Source organism: Peromyscus californicus, unplaced genomic scaffold (genome assembly GCF_007827085.1).
Source record: "Peromyscus californicus insignis strain IS unplaced genomic scaffold, ASM782708v3 Scaffold_5__1_contigs__length_169319896, whole genome shotgun sequence".
Lineage (NCBI taxonomy): Eukaryota > Metazoa > Chordata > Mammalia > Rodentia > Cricetidae > Peromyscus > Peromyscus californicus.
The window spans coordinates 32,907,610-32,929,227 of NW_026294573.1; the positions used below are offsets into that span (position 1 = coordinate 32,907,610).

Consider the following 21,618-nt stretch of genomic DNA (forward strand, 5'->3'; position numbering starts at 1 on the left):
CCAGGCTGGGCCCCTCCACATGGGAAGTCTGAGACTTCTGTTATGTGTGACTAACCTAGGAGAAGACACTGCCCCTAAGACTCCCCACTCACCAGCCTGTCCCTCATAGGGAACTTCTAGTTTGCTTTTAGATAGGCGTCAGTAGCCAGTAACTATGTGTGCTCAGCAGGAACTGGATGCCATAAGATAGGAACGTGAGATAGGCAAGAATTGAAGTTAAGGATTGATAAAACAGAGATGAAAGTAAGAAGGAGGGAAGCTGAAGAAATACTCAAAAAGTAGGACAGAGGTAGAAAATGGAGAGAAGAGTTAAGAAAGTTAGAGGGTCGGTCCACATATGTTGTATATAGCAGGATATCCTGAAAATTAGAACAGGGAAATGTCTGAACCACAGGTTGTCAGGTTGTGCTTGGGGGCCAAGGGCTATTGATCAACCCCCCCCCCCCAAGGTTTATTTATTTATTATGTATATAGTGATCTGTCTCCATGTATGCCTGCACTCCAGAAGAGGATACTGGATCTCATTATAGATGGTTGTGAGCCACCATGTAGTTGCTGGGAATTGAATTCAAGGACCTCTGGAAGAACAGTTAATGCTCTTAACCTCTGAGCCATTTCTCTAGTCCCCTGATTGGGGCTATTTTTTAAAAACAGACTTGTTTTATTGAAATAAATTTACATTCTTTGCTTGATGTGTCATCTGTGGCTGCTTTTATACTGAAACAACAAAGTTGAGTATATATGACAAGCCATATCGTCCACAAAGCTCAAAATAATAACAGTAATAATAATAATGGGCTTTGAGATAGATAAAATGTGTCATAATGTAGCTCGGAGTGGCCTGGACTCACGGTGTAGTCTAGGCTGCAGGCCTTGAACTTTTAACAGTCTTCTTGTCTCAGCCTCCTAAGTGTTCAGGTAATAAGCATGAGCCATGATGCAAGGCTGAACCCTAAAATAGTTATTATTTGGCTCCTTACAGAGTTTTCTGACCTGATCTGAATGAGGAATCTTCAAGACACAGTTTCTAGATTGGAAGAGCCCATTGAGTGCTAACTACATTGAGTGTAAAATGGCCAGCACTAAGGTTCATAGCTATGAGAGTATAGGATAATGGAGCAGAAGGCCTCAAAGGCTCTAAAGAAAAAAAGCAAGTCAGTATGGCCAAACTCAGAACTAGAAGAAAGTGAAACCATTGCATTAAACATTCTTGAGGCAGTGATTCTCAACGTGCCTAATGCTGCAGCCCTTTAATACAGTTCCTTATGTTGTGGTGACCCCAAATATAACATTATTTGTGCTGCTACTTCATAACTAATTTTACTACTGTTACGAATTGTAATAGAAATACCTATTTTTCTGATGGTCTTAGGTGACCCTGTGAAAAGGGTCACAACCCCCAGTTCTAAGGGAAGTTTCTTTCCAACTGAAAACTAAACCTCGCAGATCTGTCTTAAGTGTGGGAAGAGAATAAAGATATTTTACTATAGACAAAAGTATGACTTACCCTGAATACTTTTAAGTACTCAAAAGTGTACACAGCTGAAAAGGACAGCATCATGGGGCGGGAGGGAGAGCTCAACAGAACATGCCTTAGACAAGTGCTGAGAGGTAGCAATAAAGCAGGGCAGTAGACTTGGGAATTGACATGGACTGGGGGCAGAGCTCAATGGCAACCCTTGTCCTTAGTGTGGGCAAAGCCCTGGTTCAGTTCTGCCCCAATATAGTTATAAAAAAACTCATTATTTGTAGGGTTTGGAGAGTCAGAAGACAAGTTGTGTAATACATAGAACCATTTGACTTCATGTGTAACTTCAATAAGAAACCAAAGCTTAATTGTACAATCAAATTCTCTATTCAGAAGTTGAGAGAAAAGTCAGTGCTTGGAAACTGTCAGAGAAATGAACCACTTTTTTTTCTTTTGTAAAACAGCCAAGTTCAACAGGGGAACAGAAGACAAAACCCACCCAGAACAGTGTTCGGGAGCTTAGAGGACTTGGGCTTTCTCCAGACTTGGTAAGGTTTCCCTTAGTGCCTGGTTTTGGTGGTATCATTGCCCACATCTAATTAAAATCTGACTTCTGTGGGAGGATGGACGTTTGTCAGCAGGTGTTTGATGGTGGAGAAAACAGTGCTTTGAGTGGGACTGGAGTTTGTGGTTTTGTTGCAGGCATGTGTGAAGGAAGCCTTGTGCCTCCTGTGTCTTGCTTCTCACAGTCCTTTATTCCTCCCAAGAGCATTAAGGAGGAGGAAAGTCAGTTAGCTCCTATAGTTCACTGTTTCCCCTGGGCTGTCTCCTGCTCTGCTTGGGATGTAGGAGTTTGGGTTTTGAAAAGATAAGTGTTGTGTTCGTGGATCATGTGCACTGTTGCTTAGAACTGACATTTTCATCCATCTCAGAGCATTTTCTCTATTTTAATTCCAGTTGTGGAAAGCCCTACTTTGATCCTTCTGCTCCAAGTCCCTTGTTTTCTTAATTGCTAGGTGGTGTGCAGGTGCTCAAACCCTCTTGACACATCCGTGAAAGAGAAAATATCAATGTTCTGCCATGTGGAACCTGAGCAAGTAAGTACATTTCACCCTGGAAATGACTTTTTACTTGTAATTGCCTTGACTGATCCACTTCTCGAGACTTGTTGTTGTGTCACACTTGGTGACAGAAGACTGTCCCCTAGATCTTAACACAACTTTTCAACTTTTCTGTCTTCTCCCATTCCTTGGGGTTGTGGTGGTTTTTGTGTGTGTGTGTGTGTGTGTGTGTGTGTGTGTGTGTGTGTGTGTGTGTGTGGTGTGTGTGTGTGTGTGTGTGTGTGTGTGTGTGTGTGTGTGTGTGTGTGTGTGTTTGTTGTTGTTGATTTCTCTGTAGCCCTGGCTGTCCTGGAACTTACTCTGTAGATCAGGCTGCCCTTGAACTCACACAGAACTGCCTGTTTCTGCCTCTGCCTCCCGAGTGCTGGGATTAAAGGTATACACCACTACTGTGTGGCCCTGTTTCCTTGTTCTTTATTCCCTGTTTGGGGTGAACATCTTTCTGTTTCCCTAAGGTCCCACATTATTTCCTGGTATCCAGGACCTTGTGCATAATAGTCAAGTACGCTTAACATTCAGCATCCCTGGCCCTCAGTCTCTTGAGATGAAGTCTTCCTTTGTGGTTCATTCTGGCCTTGACCTTATGTCTGTCTAGCCTTAAGTCTCTCAGGTGCTAGGATTACTACAGGTTTGTGGCCTAGCCTAGCTGTTGCTTTGCTTTCGTGCTTGGTAATTCATGTGCAGGAACCAGAGTCTCCTGTTTCTGTTGGTCCAGCATTTCTTGTTCATTTTATTACTAAGGGTCTAGCTAGGACAGGGTCATCAGTCAGTGGTCAGGGTCTGGGCCAGGTGTTTTCAGGGTTTTGTCCTCTTAGCCAAAGAATTGAAAATAAGGGCTCACATAGATTGCAAAAGAAACAAGCTAACTTTAGAGCTAAGTGGTTGAAGATTGACCACGTGTCACATGAGCAAGAGTAGTACTCAAGGACCCAGTTATTGCTCAGAGCTTCTTTTTATGGAGCTTAAGATGAGGAGTTAGATACGAAAAGGTATAGTTTGGATTAATAGATTAAATCATATACTTTTACCTAGTGTGCCTGTCTCTTCCCACAGTGCATCTGATTTAATCATATGACACATAAGATGGTAAATAGGATATTCTCCCAAAAAGATGCTGGAGGATACAGTTTCACTTACTTAAGCATGTACACTACAAACCAGTTCAGGCCAGATCATCCCTTCTATTTTTCATACCCAGATATGTTAGGAGTTTTCTTGAATACAAACTGTCTAAATTTGATTGTTATAGCTTCACTGGCAGGGAAGTTTACAGTATTGCTCAGAGATGGTAGTGCATGTAACCTGGTGCAGGTTGGGGGTTGAGGAAATCTGATGGTACTGGGTACATTGAAGATGAGTGTATGCATAATGTGTGCAAGTGAAGGAACAAGGTTGCCAAATACATTGTTAAAAGGTTGGGGGCGGTGTACATAACCCAGACCAAGTGTGGGTCCCAAGCTAGACTGTCTCCTGTGTTTGCCTAAGGACTTATGAAAAGCTTTTATTACACCCTCCTTAACCCTTGGGGTAATCACTTTCCTCTCTGGGTTGCTTCTGTGTCTCAGATATGCTAGTGGTGAGTCTGTCATGTGCCCCTTGATGTATATGTACACATGCATCCATTTTATGTTTCTGGTGTCTGGTGTCTAGGATGTTGTGGCTCCCACATCCATTTTAGTCTGTTACTGTGTTAATAGATCCTGTGATAATAAGTATGGTGCTTATTTATGGAAACTCTAGTGGGTATAAATAGAGCTCATGGCATTGGTCAGTGTGTTGGGATTTCTTTTTTAAAATATATTTTATGCATATGAGTGTTTTGTTTGCATGTATGTGTGTGTATTGTATGCATGCTTGGTACTTGTAGAGGCCAGAAGTGGGCATTGGATCTGGAACTGGAGTTGCAGATGGTTGTGAGGTATCTTGTTGGGACTTGAACCTAGATTCTCTGGAAAAATAGCCAGTGTTCTTAACAGCCAAGTGGTCTATTTAGTCTCAGCTTTTCATTCTTATAGCAGAATACCTGAGGCAACTAATTTAATAAAGAAGAGGGCTTATAGTTTGGAGACTGAGTCTAAACAGTGTAGTACAGACTCTGGGAAGGTTCCATGGTGGCAACTGGTAGAGTGCAGGGGTTGGAAAGATTAACTTTTCAGCCAGGCTGCAGAGACCAGGTTTCTTGCGGGAACTCAAGTGTTATAGGAAGTGTGTCTTAATTTCTTCCAAGGGAGGATTCCCGGTGACTCAAGGACTTCTAGACCTGGTCTTAAAGTTCCACAGCACCTTCAGTTATGCCAGCTTGGGCCCAATGCTCCAGCCACATTGGTCGCTTGAGGGGCTTCAAACCCTGTGGGAACCATAACACTCAGAATTGGCTGAAGGAGATCAGAAGAAAGGTACAGGCAAGGAGTTTCCAGATGAGAGTGTTTAGAGTTTGTTTTACTGCTCCATGACTGAGGGTCAGGAGACTAAGCAGAAGAGTCCAGCTAATCTGATTGGGGACAGCAAAACAGGGACCTTAAAATGAGAGCAGTCTACTTAATGAGACTTGGAGGAGAATTTGATAGGTGCTGTTCAGATCATTGGCCTGCCATACGCATGCATGGGGCCAGAGGACATTTCCTTGACTTTTACAGAGGACTTCTTGAGGACTCAGGCCTTGGGGTAAAGGCATCTGGGGCTAGAGTCAGGTTCCTTGTCTGACTCCTAAGCCAGGGGCTCCTTCTTAGCCCTTGCTTCACACTCAATCCATGGAACACAGAATGATTGTCATTTTTTTTACAGTGGCCCTTTATTGTGTATTATTATTTTAGTTTTTTGAGACAGGGTTTCTCTGTGTAGCTTTGGAGCCTTTCCTGGAACTCATCTGGCCCGGGCTGGCCTTGAACTCACAGAGAGCCGGCTGGCTCTGCCTCCTGAGTGCTGGGATTAAAGGCGTGTACCACCACTGCCCGTATTGTGTATTTCAGGTATTTCTGTCTTCACAAGTGAAGAGGGAGGAGATTCCTTTTCTTTAGCAGAATTGATTTTCATAAGAATTATTCTCTGGGCGTGACAGTGCACTCCTTTAATCCCAGTATTTGGGAGACTGAGACAGGTGGATCTCCTGAGTTTGAGGCCAGCCTGGTCTACAGAGTGAATTCCAGGACAGCCAGGGCTACATGTTTCAAAAAAACAAAAGCTGTGAAAACCTTTTACTGTTACTCACTGAGGAGTATTCCACATTTATTACAGATTTGAATTTCAGGTCTTCTGCCTGTTTTAAACATTGGATTGTAAGAAGTTAGTCCGACTGTAGTCTTCTGTCAGGTGTGTGATAAGCAATGTTTTTTCAGCCTCTCGCTTGCTTTTTATGCTCTTAGTGGAGCATAGACACTTTGAAATGTTCAGTGTTTTCTTTTGTGGGTTGTGCTGCTTTCTGGCTATTTAAAAACTCTGCTTAATCATGGTCATGAAGATTTTCCTCAATTTTCTTTAAAGTTATTGATCATACCAGACCTGTCTTGAGTCAGTGCTTGTGTACAGTGGCAGGTAAGGAGTGACAGGCTATCTTTTTGTGTATGGATATCCCCGTATCCAGCCCTGTTTGTTGAAAGGGCTATCTTGTGATAAAAATTTTTTATATTATATGTAAGATTTGCTTCATAAAATTTATGTATGACTTCATAATTTTTGTTACTATATTTTATTATTATTTTTTTTTTTTTGGTTTTTCGAGACAGGGTTTCTCTGTGTAGCTTTGCGCCTTTCCTGGAACTCACTTGGTAGCCCAGGCTGGCCTCGAACTCACAAAGATCCGCCTGCCTCTGCCTCCCGAGTGCTGGGATTAAAGGCGTGCGCCACCACCGCCCGGCTTTGTTACTATATTTTAAAAAATTGTATTCTTGATTAGAAGTGGCCCACATGTGGGGCACCCTGATTTCTTTTGATCTGTAGTCTGGCATCCTACTAAAATAATGTTAGATGTGGTTTTCTGTAAGTCTTGTTTTTTGATGGGCACACACAGGCAGTTGTGATGCATGCATGTAGTCCTAGTTGCTTTTAGTTTTTCAAATCACATTGCGTTTCTTGTTGGACTGTAGTGGGTGACATCTCCAGGATCTCTGAATTGTGACAGGGGCCATCTTCCCTTGTTCTTTTAGTTCCCTAAACTTTTAACAGTAAGCAGGAGTTTTAAGTGTTAGACTGTAGGTATTTTATATTTTCAGAATTTCCCTAATACTCTTAATTTATCTCATTTTTATTATGAGCAGGTTCTGAATTTTTATCACCTGTATCCACAGAGATCTTTTTTTTCTCCTCTTTGTTTTGTTTGGTTTTGTTTTTTGTGACAGGGTTTCTCTATGTAGTTTCAGTGCCTGTCCTAGAACTCTATGTAGACCAGACTGACCTCGAACTCACAGAGATCTGCCTGCCTCTGCCTCCCAAGTGCTGGGATCAAAGCTGTGCGCCACCATCGATACCTCCCCCCCCCCTTTTTTTTTTTTATAACTTTGCTTGTTTCCCACTTCTTGCTGGTCTTCTACCTTTTTCCTACTGTGTAAATCCCCTTCTACTTTAATGTCTTGTATTTGATTTTAAAATCTAGATCCTTATGGGAGAGAAGCCAAGTTCCACTTTAAAATGGCCCAGTGCAGTGGATTTCAAATTTGGCTGCACACTGGGATAAGCTGGGAGCCTCCCACCTCCAGAGACTTGGACCTGAGTGGTCGTGGGTGCAGCATAGACTTAGAAATTCTTACAAACTCCTTTAGAGATTCTCCTGTACAGCTAAGTTTGAGAACCACTGATTTAAGCTATTATATGTCGATTCAGGAACGTCCTCTGTGGGCATATTTTTGTTATTTTGAGATAACCTAAGCTGGCTTCCAATTTATGCTTCTCCTGCCTTAGCCTTTTGAGTGCAGGAATTACAGCTATGTACCACCACATCTGGCTCTTTTTAAAGGATTTTTGTATTCATGTTCATAATAGTCTACCCACTTATTTTCTATTCTTGGGAGTTTATCTTTTTCTAGAAAATCACCTTTTTTCTGTTCCCAATTAAAGTTTCCTCCCCTTGAAATCTTGTAGATGTAACCCTAGTTAGTTATTTGTTTTTATTAAATCTCCCTTTTTTTTTTCCCTTTAAACAGGTGATCTGTGTTCATGATGTTTCATCCATCTATCGGGTGCCCTTGTTGTTAGAAGAGCAAGGGGTTGTAGACTATTTTCTTCGGAGACTTGACCTTCCTATTGAGAGACAGTCACGAAAAATGCTGATGAAATGGAAAGAGATGGCAGACAGGTTTGTCATTAAGTGGTTCAGAATGCATGCCTTAGTCTTTTGTAGGGGCTCCACCATGCTGTACTAATGTGTTAGCACTCCTGGTAGAAAAGGTGCTCATAGGAAGAGATGTTCAGAAGGCTAACAAAGGATTTTATAACCAGCATGTGGTTACAACACAGAGGAGGAGGACCTGGCCAGGCTGGGCCTGTTCACAGGACTCCAGGCAGTGAGTTCAGATTACAACATTGTGCTGTACTATCTCTCTTCAGTTCAACATCACCAACAGCAGCCTAGTGGCAGAGGGGTACACATATTCCCAGAGCCTACGGGAATGCTGGCCTTGACTGCAGCACTCCTGAGTCATATCACTGCTATCTAAGCTGTGTTTGGGAACATGCCATTCACTCAGCTAGAATGGGCTGAGCCGGGGTGGACTGCTGCCACCTTGTCCTGAAGCTCTGAGGTTGTCTCATTACTTAGATATTAACTCAAGACCTAGAGCAGGGTGAGTCCAATTGTAGTTGGAAAATCACTGTGATGACAATGTAAGCACACAGAGAGAGAGTGGAGTGCTCATTCTGTTCTCTGTGATAACTGCTTTCACTTGGACAGTTTATTTTTTGGTTTTTGGCCATTTATGTGAATATCTTTTGTGTCCATTTGCATGTAGCTATAAAAGTAGCCTGTAGTTTTTAATGGTCTTTTTTCATAAAACATGAAACATTGTTAGTCTGTTACTGTCTTAGTTAGGGTTTCTATTGCTGTGAAGAGATACCGTGACTATAACAACTCTTATAAAGGAAAACATTTCATTGGGGCTGCCTTACAGTTCAGAGGTTTAGTTTATTGTCATCATGGTGGGAAGCATGGCAGCACACAAGCAGACATGGGTGCTGGAGAGTTCTACATCCGGATCCGAAGGCAGCAGGAAGAGACTGAGACACTGGGCCTAGCTTGAGCATCTGAAACCTCAAAGCCCGCCCCCAAGGACACACTTCCTCTAACAGTGCCATCCCTACTCCAACAAGGCCATATCTCCTAATAGTGCCACTCCCTATGAGCCTGTGGTGGCCATTTTCTTTTGAACCACCACAGTTTTTATGCTTTAAAGTGGAAATTTTTTATGAGTATGGACAGATATTTCCTTTGTGACTGTACCATTATTTATTTGACTTATCACATTAACTCTTATGATTGTTTAGGTTTTTTTTGCCCTTTGAATTTTTTTTTTAATGACATTTTGTTATGTTTGTGTGCTTGAGTGTGTGCATGCCACTGTGTACATGTGGTCAGAGGACAACTTGTAGGCGTCTGTTTTTTCTTTCCATTGTGGGTTCTGGGTATGGATTCAGATGATCGGGCTTGTGTGGCAAGTGCTTTTCCCCATTGAGCCATCTTATTAACTCCAATCCTGCTCTTTCCAATCCTTCCCTTTTGATCTGAGGGTCCTTTTGCTCTGTTCACAGTACTGAGGTGATACTCTGTATCGTCTTGCCAGGCATGTTTCCTCCTTCTGCAGAAGTAATTTCAGTCTCGTGATGGTATGGACGTTGCAAGTAACTGTCTTGACCCTTATTTGCTAGATATGATCGCTTGCTGGAGACCTGCTCTATCGCTCTTGTGGGCAAATACACCAAATTCTCAGACTCGTATGCCTCTGTCATTAAAGCTCTAGAGCATTCTGCATTGGCTATTAACCACAAGTTGGAGATCAAGGTAAGGAAGGGTGGTGTAGGTACAACCAAGGAGTAAATGGAAATAGCTTGTGTGTGTGTTTTATATATTTAAAAAAAAATTTATTGGGTGTAGGTATATGTGGGTGCTTGTGTGTGTGCTATGGCACATGTAGAGGTCAGAAGACAATTTATAGAAGTCAGTTTTTTTTCTTCCACAATGTGGGTTCTAGGGATTAAACTAGATTGTCAGGCTTGACAACAAATACCTTTATCCACGAATCATCTTGAAGACTCAAGTCTTGTGATCTTGTAGATATCCCATGCCTACCTTTATGGTTTTTGGACCTCTGCATTCATTTTTAGGGGTAAGAAAGATTCATGTTGGTTCCTGGCTCCAAGGAGACACCAGAGTATTTTCCAGAAATAATGAAAGGGCCTTAGTGCATGGATCTGAGTGTCAGTCCCTGTGGAATGGCAGGCCTTGATGGAGATAGGCATAGTGCCCAGCTGGTGCTGCCTAAGACCCCTGAGCTGCTCTGGTGCAATGTCAGTACATGTTCCCATCAAGTGTCATGGTTAAGGGCACAGACTCCAGAGCCTGGGGTGCTGGCTCTGTTGCCCAAGTGCTCTGTGATCTTAGATATATTAACCTCTCCTGCCTAGGTTTCCTTTAAAAGGGGTTGGGATAGCCCTTCCTCCTTGGTTAAGAACTAAATTGTTTACTGGGAACTGCTGAGATGGATCTGCTATATAGTAACTGCTGGATGTAGTCACTTCCTTTGGAAGTCAACTGGTCCATTTAGAGGTCTTGTTCCTATTGCATTGGCTGGAGCTTTTCAGAAGATGGAGGAGAGGTGAGTGGGAGGTTGGTGCCCAGGGGCCCATGTAGCTGTGCCCATGGTTAGTGTTGTGGTTTGCCTCCTTCTTCACAGTTCGCTGTGATGATTGAGTTACTGTGTACCTGCAGATAGGTTCCCACAGAGTGACCTGGTGTTTGTGTTAAGAAATGGAAGACCCCATTTTACTATCTTGTATATAGTATTTGGGTTTTTTTTGTTGTTGTTGTTTTGTTTTTTGCTAGTTCTTTTCATCATTGATTTATTTTATCTATTTGAGATTATCTTGTAGCCACCATGTGTTCAATGGTGGAGGTTGAGAGAAGAATCAAGAATTAAATACTCCAGCTTTTTAGGAATGCTGAGACTCTCAGACATAGAACACCTAGGAAAGAGGATCACTTGCCTTGGTAGATATATGAGAGAGGAAGGCCCTGTGGAGGTTGAAAGGGGTTGGGAAAGCAGAGGGAAGGAAGGATGTCCAAAGGCCTGGGGATATAGAACAGTTGAATTCAGTGTGAACTAGAGAGGGTCTGTAGATAGTAGTGAGGACATGAACTGAGTCAATACAGAGGTTTGGGGAAGTAACTGCAAGATATTAGACAGGGGAGATTAGGAACAGTAGCAAAAAGAACTTTATTTTAAAAATATCTAAAAGACTTGAAGAGAGGATTCTACAAGAAATAAACCCGGTATAATCTGAGCAGTTTGTAGGTCAAGCAAAATTGGGGTGGATCAAGGTAAGATCAGAACTTCACGGTCATTTTCAGCTACATTGTATTAGAATCTAACACTGCTAAAATGCTCATATCTTATTGTTTATAAGTTATACTTTGATTTGGATTTGAATCCAGCCTAGAATATATGAGACCTGTCTCAAAAAGGAAGGGGGAGAGGCAAGGAAAGAAACTGTAAAATAAGATGCTTGTGGAGAGATTCTTAGCACTTGGTTTTCACAGAAATAATTGCAAATGAATCCCAGTGGGCTGGCAGCACATACCCATAAGGGTGGCTGAGAGGACAGGGGTCCTTGTGCTTTGCTGCCTGGAAGATGTGTTAAAAGTGTAGTGCTTTGGAAAGCAGCCCGACAGTTTCATGTAAAAGTGGAATAGTATGGCCTTATACTTTAACAGCCCAGTATTTACTCAAGAGAAGTGGAAGTGCTTTGGGTTGAGGAGATAGCTCAGTTGGTAGAGTGCTTGCTTACCTAGCATTCAATAAACCCCTGTGTTCGGTTCCCAGCACCACGTAAAACTTGGCATAGTGCTGCATGCCTGTAATCTCAGCACTTGGGAAGTAGAGACAGGGGAATCAGAAGTTCAGGGTCATTCTCAGCTACATAAGATAGGTGGAGGCTAGCTTGAGCTGTTTGAGACCCTTCTTTAAAAAACAAAACAAAAAAACTAACACACACACACACACACACACACACACACACAAGATTTTATTGCCAGCTCAAGTCTAGAAACAACACAAATATCTCTAGCAGGTCAATGAGTAGACTGATATATTCATGTAGTGGAAATTGATTCAGCAATACAAAGGAACAAACATCCATATTGTGCTGCATGGGTGGATGTCAGAGAGTCTGAGCAAAAGAAGCCAGGTTCAAGACTACAGGTGTGTAGCTCCATGGACACAGAGTTCTAGAAGGGACATGGAGTTGTAGAAAGGCAAGGCCAATCTGTGGTGGCAGAAACAGCCCTGTGATTGTCTGGAATTGAGAAGCAGGGAACAGCTGTTCCCAGGGTGAACAGGGTGTTTAGAGACAATGGCACTGTCTTTGGATGATATCTTCATGGGGTACCTTCTGTCTTCACAGGTTGCATCTGTCTTATGGGGTATGTCTTAGTCAGGGTTACTATTGCTGTGATGAAACAACATGACCAAAGCAACTTGGGGAGGAAAGGGTTTATTCGGGTTATGCTGCCACATCACAGTTCATCATCAAAAGAATTCAATCAAGGGAGGACCCTGGAGACAGGAGCTGATGAAGAGGCCATGGAGGAGTGCTACTTACTGGCTTGCTCCTCATGGCTTGCTCATCCTGCTTTTTTTTTTTTTTTTTTCCTCGAGACAGGGTCTCTCTGTGTAGCTTTGCGCCTTTCCTGGAACTCACTTGGTAGTCCAGGCTGGCCTCGAACTCACAGAGATCTGCCTGGCTCTGCCTCCCAAGTGCTGGGATTAAAGGCGTGCGCCACTAGAACCTAGGATTACCAGCCCAGGGAGGGCACCACCTACAATGGGCTGGGTCCTCCCTATCAATCACCAATCAAGAAAATGCCCCACAGGCTCACCTGCAGCCTGACATTCAGGAGGCATTTTCTCAACTGAGACTCCTTCCTCTGTTATGACGCTATAGCTTGTGTAAAGTTGACATAAAACTAGCCAGTTGAGGGTGCATTGGACAAATATTCCTAAAGTGTTTATATCTTACTGTTTATAAGTCATACTTTGATTCAGGTGGGGGAAAAAATGGAAAAACCAGCTGGCCAAATAAACCAAAAACCTCTGTGGAAAGTGTCATTTGAACAGAGAATAGAGTCTCCTCCAGTGGCTTATGTTAGTCGAGTCCACAAGAGTCTGTTAAAGGGTATCAATGGATTTAAGATATAAAATGGGGAGAAATACACTCACAGATATAGCACAAAGTTGTTGTAGTCCTCTGTTCTGCCTGGGGATGTATAAATGGAACCAGCTGTCTGGTCTCTGACCAGAGAGGGGAGGGATGGGAGGGAGAGAAGGAAAGAGAGAGGAGGTGGGGAGAGAGGGGAGAAGTGGGGAGAGAGGGAGGGAGAGCGAGCGAGCCCCCTCTTCAGTTTTAAGCAGTCATGTACCCAGAAAAACTATGCCTCTATCAGACCAGATACCCCAAGGTCATTGGGGGAGGGAATTCTTACAGCATTTCCTCCTTTTTTCTAAATGAGAAGGTTCTAAACCTAATACAAAGTTATACACAATAAGAACAATCATCAGTATGGTCTAGAAGAAAGAAAAGGTAGTAACATAAACAAGGATGGAACTATAACCAACTAGAACAATATCAAACAAGAAACATATACTAAGTGTCCAGGCAAAAGGTGATCGGCAAGTTACAGAGATTACTCCAAAAGCTGTCCTATCCTGAAGAATCTAAATCTTGTACCTGAAATGCTCTTAGTTAAAATATGAGAGGATTGTAACTGTAACTATCTAGTCTTCAACCCCATCAAAGACCTGAGAAGGAAAATAATATTACCTGAGTAAACAGGAAGTGCAAACAAGCAACTTCTGAAACATGCAAGGTATGATAGAAACAGTTGGCTGCCTGGACAGTTACCCCGTGTTTCTCTGCAACATTGGGGCACCACTTTTGGCAACAGGCCTAGAATATCTGACAGACCATTTTCAGAAGCAGGAAAGTTTGAAAGACTGTCCCACCCTATCTTGGCAAAGTTCAGCAGTTGCTTTTCCTTGTGTCGTGCTCATCCAGATGGAACAGCATGCTTACTGTTAGCAAGAAGATCTAAATACTCTGTGGAGTTGGTAGAATTGGACTTGAAGGTTAAATAATTTTAAAGGGGACCCTTAATTAAAATATTTAATTTTATTAAATTATTAAATGAGAAATTATTGAATTATGTTCACTTTAAAACTGAAATTAAGAGAAATGGAACATTGATAATGTTATTTGAGTATAGTTGGATTAATAAGCTTCTATTTCTCTCCCTGCCTGGTGCCCCAGTACATCGATTCCACAGATCTGGAGCCCAGCACCCTGCAGGAGGAGCCTGTGCGTTACCATGAGGCATGGCAGAAGCTCTGCAGTGCTCAGTAAGTAGCCTTCTCTGCCATGGTGCTTATGCCAGTCAGTACAGACCTGTGCTGAGGGAGGTCATTTGCCTGTGAAAATGTCTTTGAATGATTTGACTACCTAGTAAATGGAATAATTTGTAAGAAAAAGTGCAGCATTATTGTTGGATCTGAAGAAACAGTCTCATTTTACTGATTCTTGCTGTGCACACCTTGTCACGAGGCTTAAAGATTGTTTTCATCCAGATCATTTAATGAGTAGCCATCGGTTGAGTCTCATAAATTGTTCTTGATAGCTGCTGCTATTACTGCTACTATTACTATTTTTAGATGTTGAGGATCGAATGCTGGGCCATGTGCGCTCTACCACTAAACCATATCCCCAGGTCCTCTTTTCTTTTTGTTTTTTTAAGACAAGGTTTCTCTGCTTAGCCCTGGCTGCCCTAGAACTCTAGTCTGGCCTTGAACTCAGAGATCTGCCTACCTCTGCCTTCTAAGTGTTGAGATTAAAGGTGTGTGCTACCATGCCCAGTTAGGTTTTTCTTAAAATAGTAAAAACTAGAAGGAAGTTTGACTACACTAGAGTAGTCAGTGTTACGAGGCTCTGAACTGCTGCTGATTTGCTTGGTCAGTGTGGCACACTGCTGAGAAGGAGAGGCCCCTCATGGAGAGGCTCACGGAGAGGAACATTGGAATCTGGAGGAAATGTGAACTGACTGCACCTTAAATACACCCATAGTCTGGTACTTAGGAGGCTGAGGCAGGAGGATTGTGAGTTTGAAGCCAGCCTGGGCTATACTGAAAGGCCTATGTCAACAAAGAAATAGGAATGATGAACGAGGGGCAAGGGCGGTAGCAGCAACATCATGATAGACCGTTATCTGTTCATGTGATGGAGCCCATGTTTCTGTTTGCACTAAGTTCGTCCTGTTTACGAGCACAGCAAATGCACTCACAGTCATCTAGTTCTAGTCTCAGACCCTGGGGGCTTAGATATATGGGAAGTGAGTTCACGGCTCAAGGTTTTGGCAATGGCTTCTTGGTATGATGAGGGCTGGATTAGTGGAAAAGGGAAGTTGTTTTGTGGTCTTCTCTCTGCAGTGGAGTGCTGGTTCCAGGAGGATTTGGTGTTCGGGGAACAGAAGGAAAAATTCAAGCAATTGCCTGGGCTCGGAAACAGAAGAAGCCTTTTTTGGGTAAGGAGCTCTGCTGTGCCCTCTTCGCTTTGAAGAGAAGAGTGAGGAAAGTTGCTAGTGAAGCAAGGCATGTACACAACTTTTTCTAGAGAGCAGAGGAATTTTCCAGGGGAAATTCAGTTACTTTAATTGTGCATATGTGTGTAGCCACATGCCATGCACACGTGTGGAGGTCAGAGGACAACTTGCTCGGGCATGTTCTCTCCTTTCACCATTTTTGTCTCAGGAACTGAACGTAGGTAATCAGGCTTGGTGGCAAAGCACCTTTACCTACCTAGACACCTCGCTGGCCCTCAGATCTGTAATATGGAAAGTTTATGATCTGCATGGAGAAAGTGGACTGTGGGGTAAGAAATGCTGTTTGCAGTGTATGTACGGCTGGGCTTTGTGTCCTCCTCACTTGGCAGAGCAGCCAATAAGTGGGCCAAGTGATTTTTGGATGTTTCCTGTTGTTGCAGATTTAGGCAGTTTTCAACTTGATCAACCTATAATTGAGACCTTATAAGAAAGGATTAGAAGCTTGGATTTTAGGGTGCCAAGTGGAGTTTTATTTCTTTACCTGAGTAGCTTTGCAGAACCCTGAATCTTCATGTGTACACATGTCCTGGTTTTAATTCAGTACAGGTAAAGCTTTTGGGTGTTTCTGACATGATGTGAAGCTTGTGATTTCCACTCAAGACACAAAGACACTGACAGACTGGGGAAATGTAGGAGTTGCCCTCTCAGTGGAGAGTGACGTTGTTTTTCCTTCTCTTGGAAGGTGTGTGCTTAGGAATGCAACTAGCAGTGGTAGAATTTTCAAGGAATGTGCTGGGATGGCAAGGTAAGTGTATGTTCAGCAACTGATCCTGGAGGGCCTGACAGCCGTGGTGTGTTGGTGGTGAGAGCTGTGGGCATGATGCCTGCTTCTGCAGCACTTCTTAGTGTTCAGGGAAGTAGGCACCCTGTTCACAGTGGTGCACGAGGGAGCACTGAGCAATCAGGTCTTTAGCCATTGCCCTGCCTTTTTGTCTCAAGAGTCTCACTTGAACACTGTGACCACCACCCAGATGGTGCCCAGTAAGAAGCCGCTGACTTAGAGAAGGATTGTACAGTTACAGACTTGGGCTCAAGTTCTGGCTTTATCATAAATATAGGTGGTTTTAGGCAACCTAAGTCTTTCTGGCTTCTGTTGCTTGTAAAATAGGCATCAGAGTGCTTCCTACTTCACACAGTTGAAAAAATTAGGTGAAGCCAGGTGGTGGTGGTGGTGGTGGTGGTGGCACATGCCTTTAATTCCAGCGCTCAGGATCTAGGTAGGTGGATCCTTGTGAGTTCAAGGGCAGCCTGGTCTATAGCATGAGTTTCAGGACAGCCAGAGCTTACACAGAGAAACCAGGTTTCAGAAAAATAACAATAAATAAAAGTAGGTGAAATGCCATAAATAAATAGTCCCCTAGCAGTTCTGGCATATAGAAAGTGTTCAGATAGTGTGAGATCTACCTCTAACTGGTTGACCATGGGAGACCCATTGGAAGGTCACTGGCTTCTCACAGCTCGGGCTTCCTTTTGAGATTGCTACAAATGAAGCAGTATGTAGGTATGAAAAAGCTGTCTGGCTTATGTAGTGTAAGAGAATCTGGGCAGCTGGCCCGTGGCCAAAGCTGGGTTTCACTTCACAACCCTGGGGACAATGGCTCAGTTGGATAAACGGCTTGTCCTTTATTTCTGCTGTCTGAGTCTTTACAAGGACTGTCTGCCCATCACTCAGAGCTGGCTTCTAGGACTCCTGGATGCCTTCACAGCTCAAGCTCAAGCTCCTGTCGCCCCCGGGGTTCCTAACTGGGCATGTGGCCTGATGGTATGCTTAGCCTGGTTTGGGCCCAGGGAGCAAACAGTACCTACATTCACACACAAAGAACCAGCACACAGTGCTGGGGACTTGATCCTTTGCCTTTTTTCTAGTGGCTTTGCCTATGGTTAGATAATATATTTCATAAAGTATAGAAAGGTTGTTTATGTTGAAATCAGTTAACTTCCCAGCTATTTCAGAGACTGAGACAGGAGGATCACAGATAGAAGCCTGCATAGAGAGTGAGTTCCACGATGGCCTGTCTCAAACTAAAAATGAATAAGGGCTGGACCTGTGCAGGGCTTTGGATTCAGTCCTAGCATTGCAAAGAAAAATAACAAACCAGCTAATTCCTAACTTGGCTGAGGATGACAACTTTTTAGATGCTGAGGATGGACGAAAGACAGAGGGAGCAGTTCTTGTTCATCTTAGAGAATCTATAACAAAATGAATTAATGTAAACACTGTTATCAGAAACAATCTAAGATGGTTTTGATATACTTTGCAGTGACTTCCCAGAAAGTTAAAGATTTGATAGGGCAAATTAACGTGTGTTAAATCTTGTTTTAAAAATGCTGTCCCCCAGCCAAAACCAAATAAATAAATAAATAAACAAGCAAACAAACAAACAAACAAACAAATAAATAAATAAATAAATAAATAAACACTGTCCCCTGAAGGGGAAAAACAGTGTGATTATATTTTAATTAAAATTATTAGTTTTCTCTTTTCTTCTTCTTCTTTGTTTTGTTTTGTTTGGAGACAGTCTCACTGTGTAGCTCTTGTTGACCTGGAACTCTGTAGACCAGGACTTTAACTCAGAAGAGAGAGATCCACTTACTTTTGCCTCCTGAGTGCTGGGATTAAAGACATGTACCACCACACCTGGCTATTGGTGTTCCATAGTTTCCTAATCTTTTTTTAAACTTTGTGCATATGAGTATTTTGCCTGCATTTGTGTAAGTACACTTTGCTTGCCCATGGAGGCTAGAAGGCACTAGATCCCCTGGAACTAGAGTAATGGATGGTTTGTCAATTGCTGTGTGGGTACTAGAAACCAAACCTAGGTCGTCTGGAAGAACAGTGAAGAGTGCTCTTAACTACTTACTTGGCCATCTCCGCAGCCTGTAATCATTGACTTTAAACTGAGAGATCATGATTTGATGCTTAGCATGAAACTAGTAACTGGTTTGTTTATAGCTATTTTCATATCTCAATTATTTTAACTTTTCAGATGCCAATTCTACAGAATTTGATCCTAAGACTAGTCATCCTGTGGTGAGTCAAGCATTTGAACCTCTCAGGGCTTAGAAGGGGTGGAAGGACATCTGTGAAATGGATTGCAGACAGGCAGTGAGGCCACAGTGTCCCAAAGACCCCTCAGACCTCATGACAAGGACTTTTTAAGTTTTCACATAATTCCTCACCAGTCTTTCCAGGTTACCACAGAAAATCTGTAATAGGTGTGATCCCTGCTAGCAAGAGATAGCTCTCCCATCCCCTCAGTTCCTGGTGGGAAGTGTGTGTGGATGGAGGCTTGCTGCATGTTCTCTGAGTGTATAACAGTTCATGTTCTCTCCAGTGCCAGTCCTCGAAGGTAGATAGGCTCAGGGTTGACAAGCTCAGGGGTGGTGATTTCTTTAGTGGCAAGTGAAGCTTTTTCAGGCTACAATCCTGCTGTTGTCAGTTGCCTAGGGGCATGTGGCCTAGTCAACCTGTGATGCTACTAAGGCTCACTGGAGAGGGGCAGTCTTTGTCTTTGAATCCCTAGCCCATGAGTGGCAGGCATACTTAAGCATTTTCTTTTTCAGTATTCAGCAAATGCTGAGCATTGGCTGTATGTGAGGGACTGTTTTGTCACTGAGAACATGGTGACAAGGTAGACAAGTTTTTGATCTCAGTGACATAGCATCTGCTTATTTGTTGAAGTTGAAGTTTTGTTAATGTAAGAACAATGGGATGAGGGAATGGAGCATAGAGAAGCCTGAAGGGGTTTATAAGGTACTCAGGCATGCCCCTCTGGGGTGCCACAGTCTACCTGTACATAGACTTGTTAGTGACTGTTGGTCTTGTACCCTTTTCTCAGGCCCAGAAGACAGCTGTGTCTGACTGGTTAGTCTTGTGTCCATATTGCTGTGCCACAGCACAGGGCCTTTGGCATCCCAGGTGCTAGGGCAGGGGACAGCATCATGAGGCAGGGTGAAGCACTGAACTCCTCCTACCCAGGAGTGCTCTACTTGGGGAGGAGGTCTGACTTAACAGCAGCCGAGTGTGGCAGTCAGATTTGTTTTCTGAACGTCTCTAGGTCATAGACATGCCAGAACATAACCCCGGGCAGATGGGTGGAACCATGAGGCTGGGCAAGAGGAGAACCCTGTTCCAGACCAAGAACTCAGTCATGAGTAAGTTGTTTTACATGAGTCTGGCTTTTGTCCTGGTCTAACATGGGTTAGGTGGTGCTGTAGCTAGCTCCAAAGAGCCAGGCCAACCTTTTCTTGGCTTTGTTCCAGGTTTTGCAATTCTTTCTTCCTCCTCCTCATGCTTGTTTAGGATGTACTGTGTTAGTTAGACAGTCTCCGATAATGCTCCTGGGCCCTTGGATATGGGCACCTCAACAAGGCAGGCCATTAGATTAAATCCATTGCAATCTGTGATTACTTTCTTATACTGGTAAATAAAACTGGAATTTGGTGGTTAAAGGAAAAAAAATCACATTTTTACTTAGTTTAATCTAAATACATTTTATTCTAACAGATAATGATCATGGTTAAAAGCTTAGGGGATTTGGAGGAGGAAAATATCTAAGAAAATTACTCTATTAGACATTGCCTTGCCCAGTGGAAACATTGCTTTAACCATTGGTAGAGGTACCCTATGTCTTGGGGGTTCCAGTGGCAGACTCGTTTGAGAATCACTTGTGCCGTTTTCAAGTTCTTCGAGCTGTGCTGTTCTGTGGGCGTGGGGGTCTCAGGAGGCAGTGAGGAGTGAGTCAGTAAGCATCCCATTTGCACACACTGTGCCTGTTTATCCACAGGCACCAGGTACCCACTAGCTTTTCAGTTCCTTCCCTTCCAGACACTGTTCTCAGGGAGCTGGCTTTCTAGGAGGGCCTATCCTGTCCCTATGGTGGTTCCCAGCAGCACAGTGCTTTGGCATTTAGCAGTGGTGTGTTCAAAAGAGGTCGTGAAAGTTTGTTCCTGTTAATTGTATTTGGTTTGGGCAGAGAGAGAGCCCCAGGAATAATTTGTCCGAATTATATCAAGAACAGGTGAGCGTGGCTAGCAGAATTTTGGTAGTGTGGTTAAAGATAAAGAGTGAATTGGGAAGTTAGCAGTTTGCATAGATTTGATTGTGGAGGCAGAAATCACACAAATTGCCTGGTTTTCTGCAGGGAAACTCTATGGAGACACAGACTACTTGGAAGAGAGGCACCGCCACCGATTTGAGGTGAGGATGTGAGCCTGCTCCTTCTGATACTCTGCAAAGGAGGGAATGGAGAGGCCAGCACAATGAGTTTTCCTGCCCCACCAGGTGAATCCAGTCTTGAAAAAGTGCTTGGAAGAGCAAGGCTTGAAGTTTGTTGGCCAAGATGTTGAAGGCGAGAGGATGGAGATTGTGGAGTTGGAAGGTAACTGTTTGGGTAGTGATAATGCCTTGGTGTGTGGGAAAATAGAAAAACGTGTTACCCAGGTGTGTCCACCACTTGGAGAGCTGAAGGAGGAGGATAGTGAGTTCCAGGCTGGCCAGGGCTAGAACCAGACCTTGTCTCAGGAAAAAAAGAGCCCTTGTTCCTGACCTGGGACGAGGAGGCAGCAGTGTCTGGGGAGGAGCTTCTGACATCCCTAGGTTTAGCTTCCACAGCAGCCATAGAGCCCTGGGCTCAGTTCCTCCCCCAGCATGAAGAGCTGGACTTGGTGCTAAATCCCTTTCAGCTTTCATGTGAACTGTGGGGTAAAACCTGTGCAAGTCACAAGATACTCAGATGGGACCTGAGAGCAGGAGCCTCTACACAGTGTTGAGAAAAGTGTTAGCTCACTCCTGCTTGGAGTACCTTTTATCTACAATTAAGTGATAGAGTTACTTTCGAACACTCTTAGGGTTTGTCTCATCTTTGGATGCACAGAATACTAATTGTTCCTTCTGAATTTGTATTGCAGATCACCCATTCTTTGTTGGGGTGCAGTATCACCCTGAGTTCCTGTCCAGGCCTATCAAGCCTTCCCCACCCTACTTTGGCCTCCTCCTGGCCTCTGTTGGGAGGCTCCCACACTACCTGCAGAAAGGTTGCCGCCTCTCACCCAGGTAGGGATACTAATCACAGTGAGGCTCTACACAGTCCTAAGAAAAAGCCCGATGGCAGGGCCTGGTCCTCGTGTGGGTGACCACACACTCCCATCCTTTCCCTGGGGTTTTGTTAGGCTTCCTTGTC

At 43.5% G+C, this 21,618-nt stretch overlaps 1 protein-coding gene across 3 annotated transcripts in view; it reads left to right on the forward strand.

The window, feature by feature from the left end:
- Ctps1 (CTP synthase 1) overlaps positions 1-21,618 on the forward strand; it is a 33,494-nt gene that overhangs the window by 9,854 nt on the left and 2,022 nt on the right. For all 3 annotated transcript variants that reach the window (XM_052716733.1, XM_052716732.1, XM_052716734.1), the window contains 12 exons: positions 1,933-2,016; positions 2,485-2,565; positions 7,725-7,876; positions 9,442-9,574; positions 14,095-14,183; positions 15,264-15,358; positions 16,119-16,181; positions 18,424-18,467; positions 19,495-19,591; positions 20,581-20,636; positions 20,721-20,817; positions 21,347-21,491. In XM_052716733.1, coding sequence (XP_052572693.1) covers positions 1,933-2,016; positions 2,485-2,565; positions 7,725-7,876; positions 9,442-9,574; positions 14,095-14,183; positions 15,264-15,358; positions 16,119-16,181; positions 18,424-18,467; positions 19,495-19,591; positions 20,581-20,636; positions 20,721-20,817; positions 21,347-21,491 — 1,136 coding nt within the window. The remainder of the gene's footprint in view (positions 1-1,932; positions 2,017-2,484; positions 2,566-7,724; positions 7,877-9,441; positions 9,575-14,094; positions 14,184-15,263; positions 15,359-16,118; positions 16,182-18,423; positions 18,468-19,494; positions 19,592-20,580; positions 20,637-20,720; positions 20,818-21,346; positions 21,492-21,618) is intronic.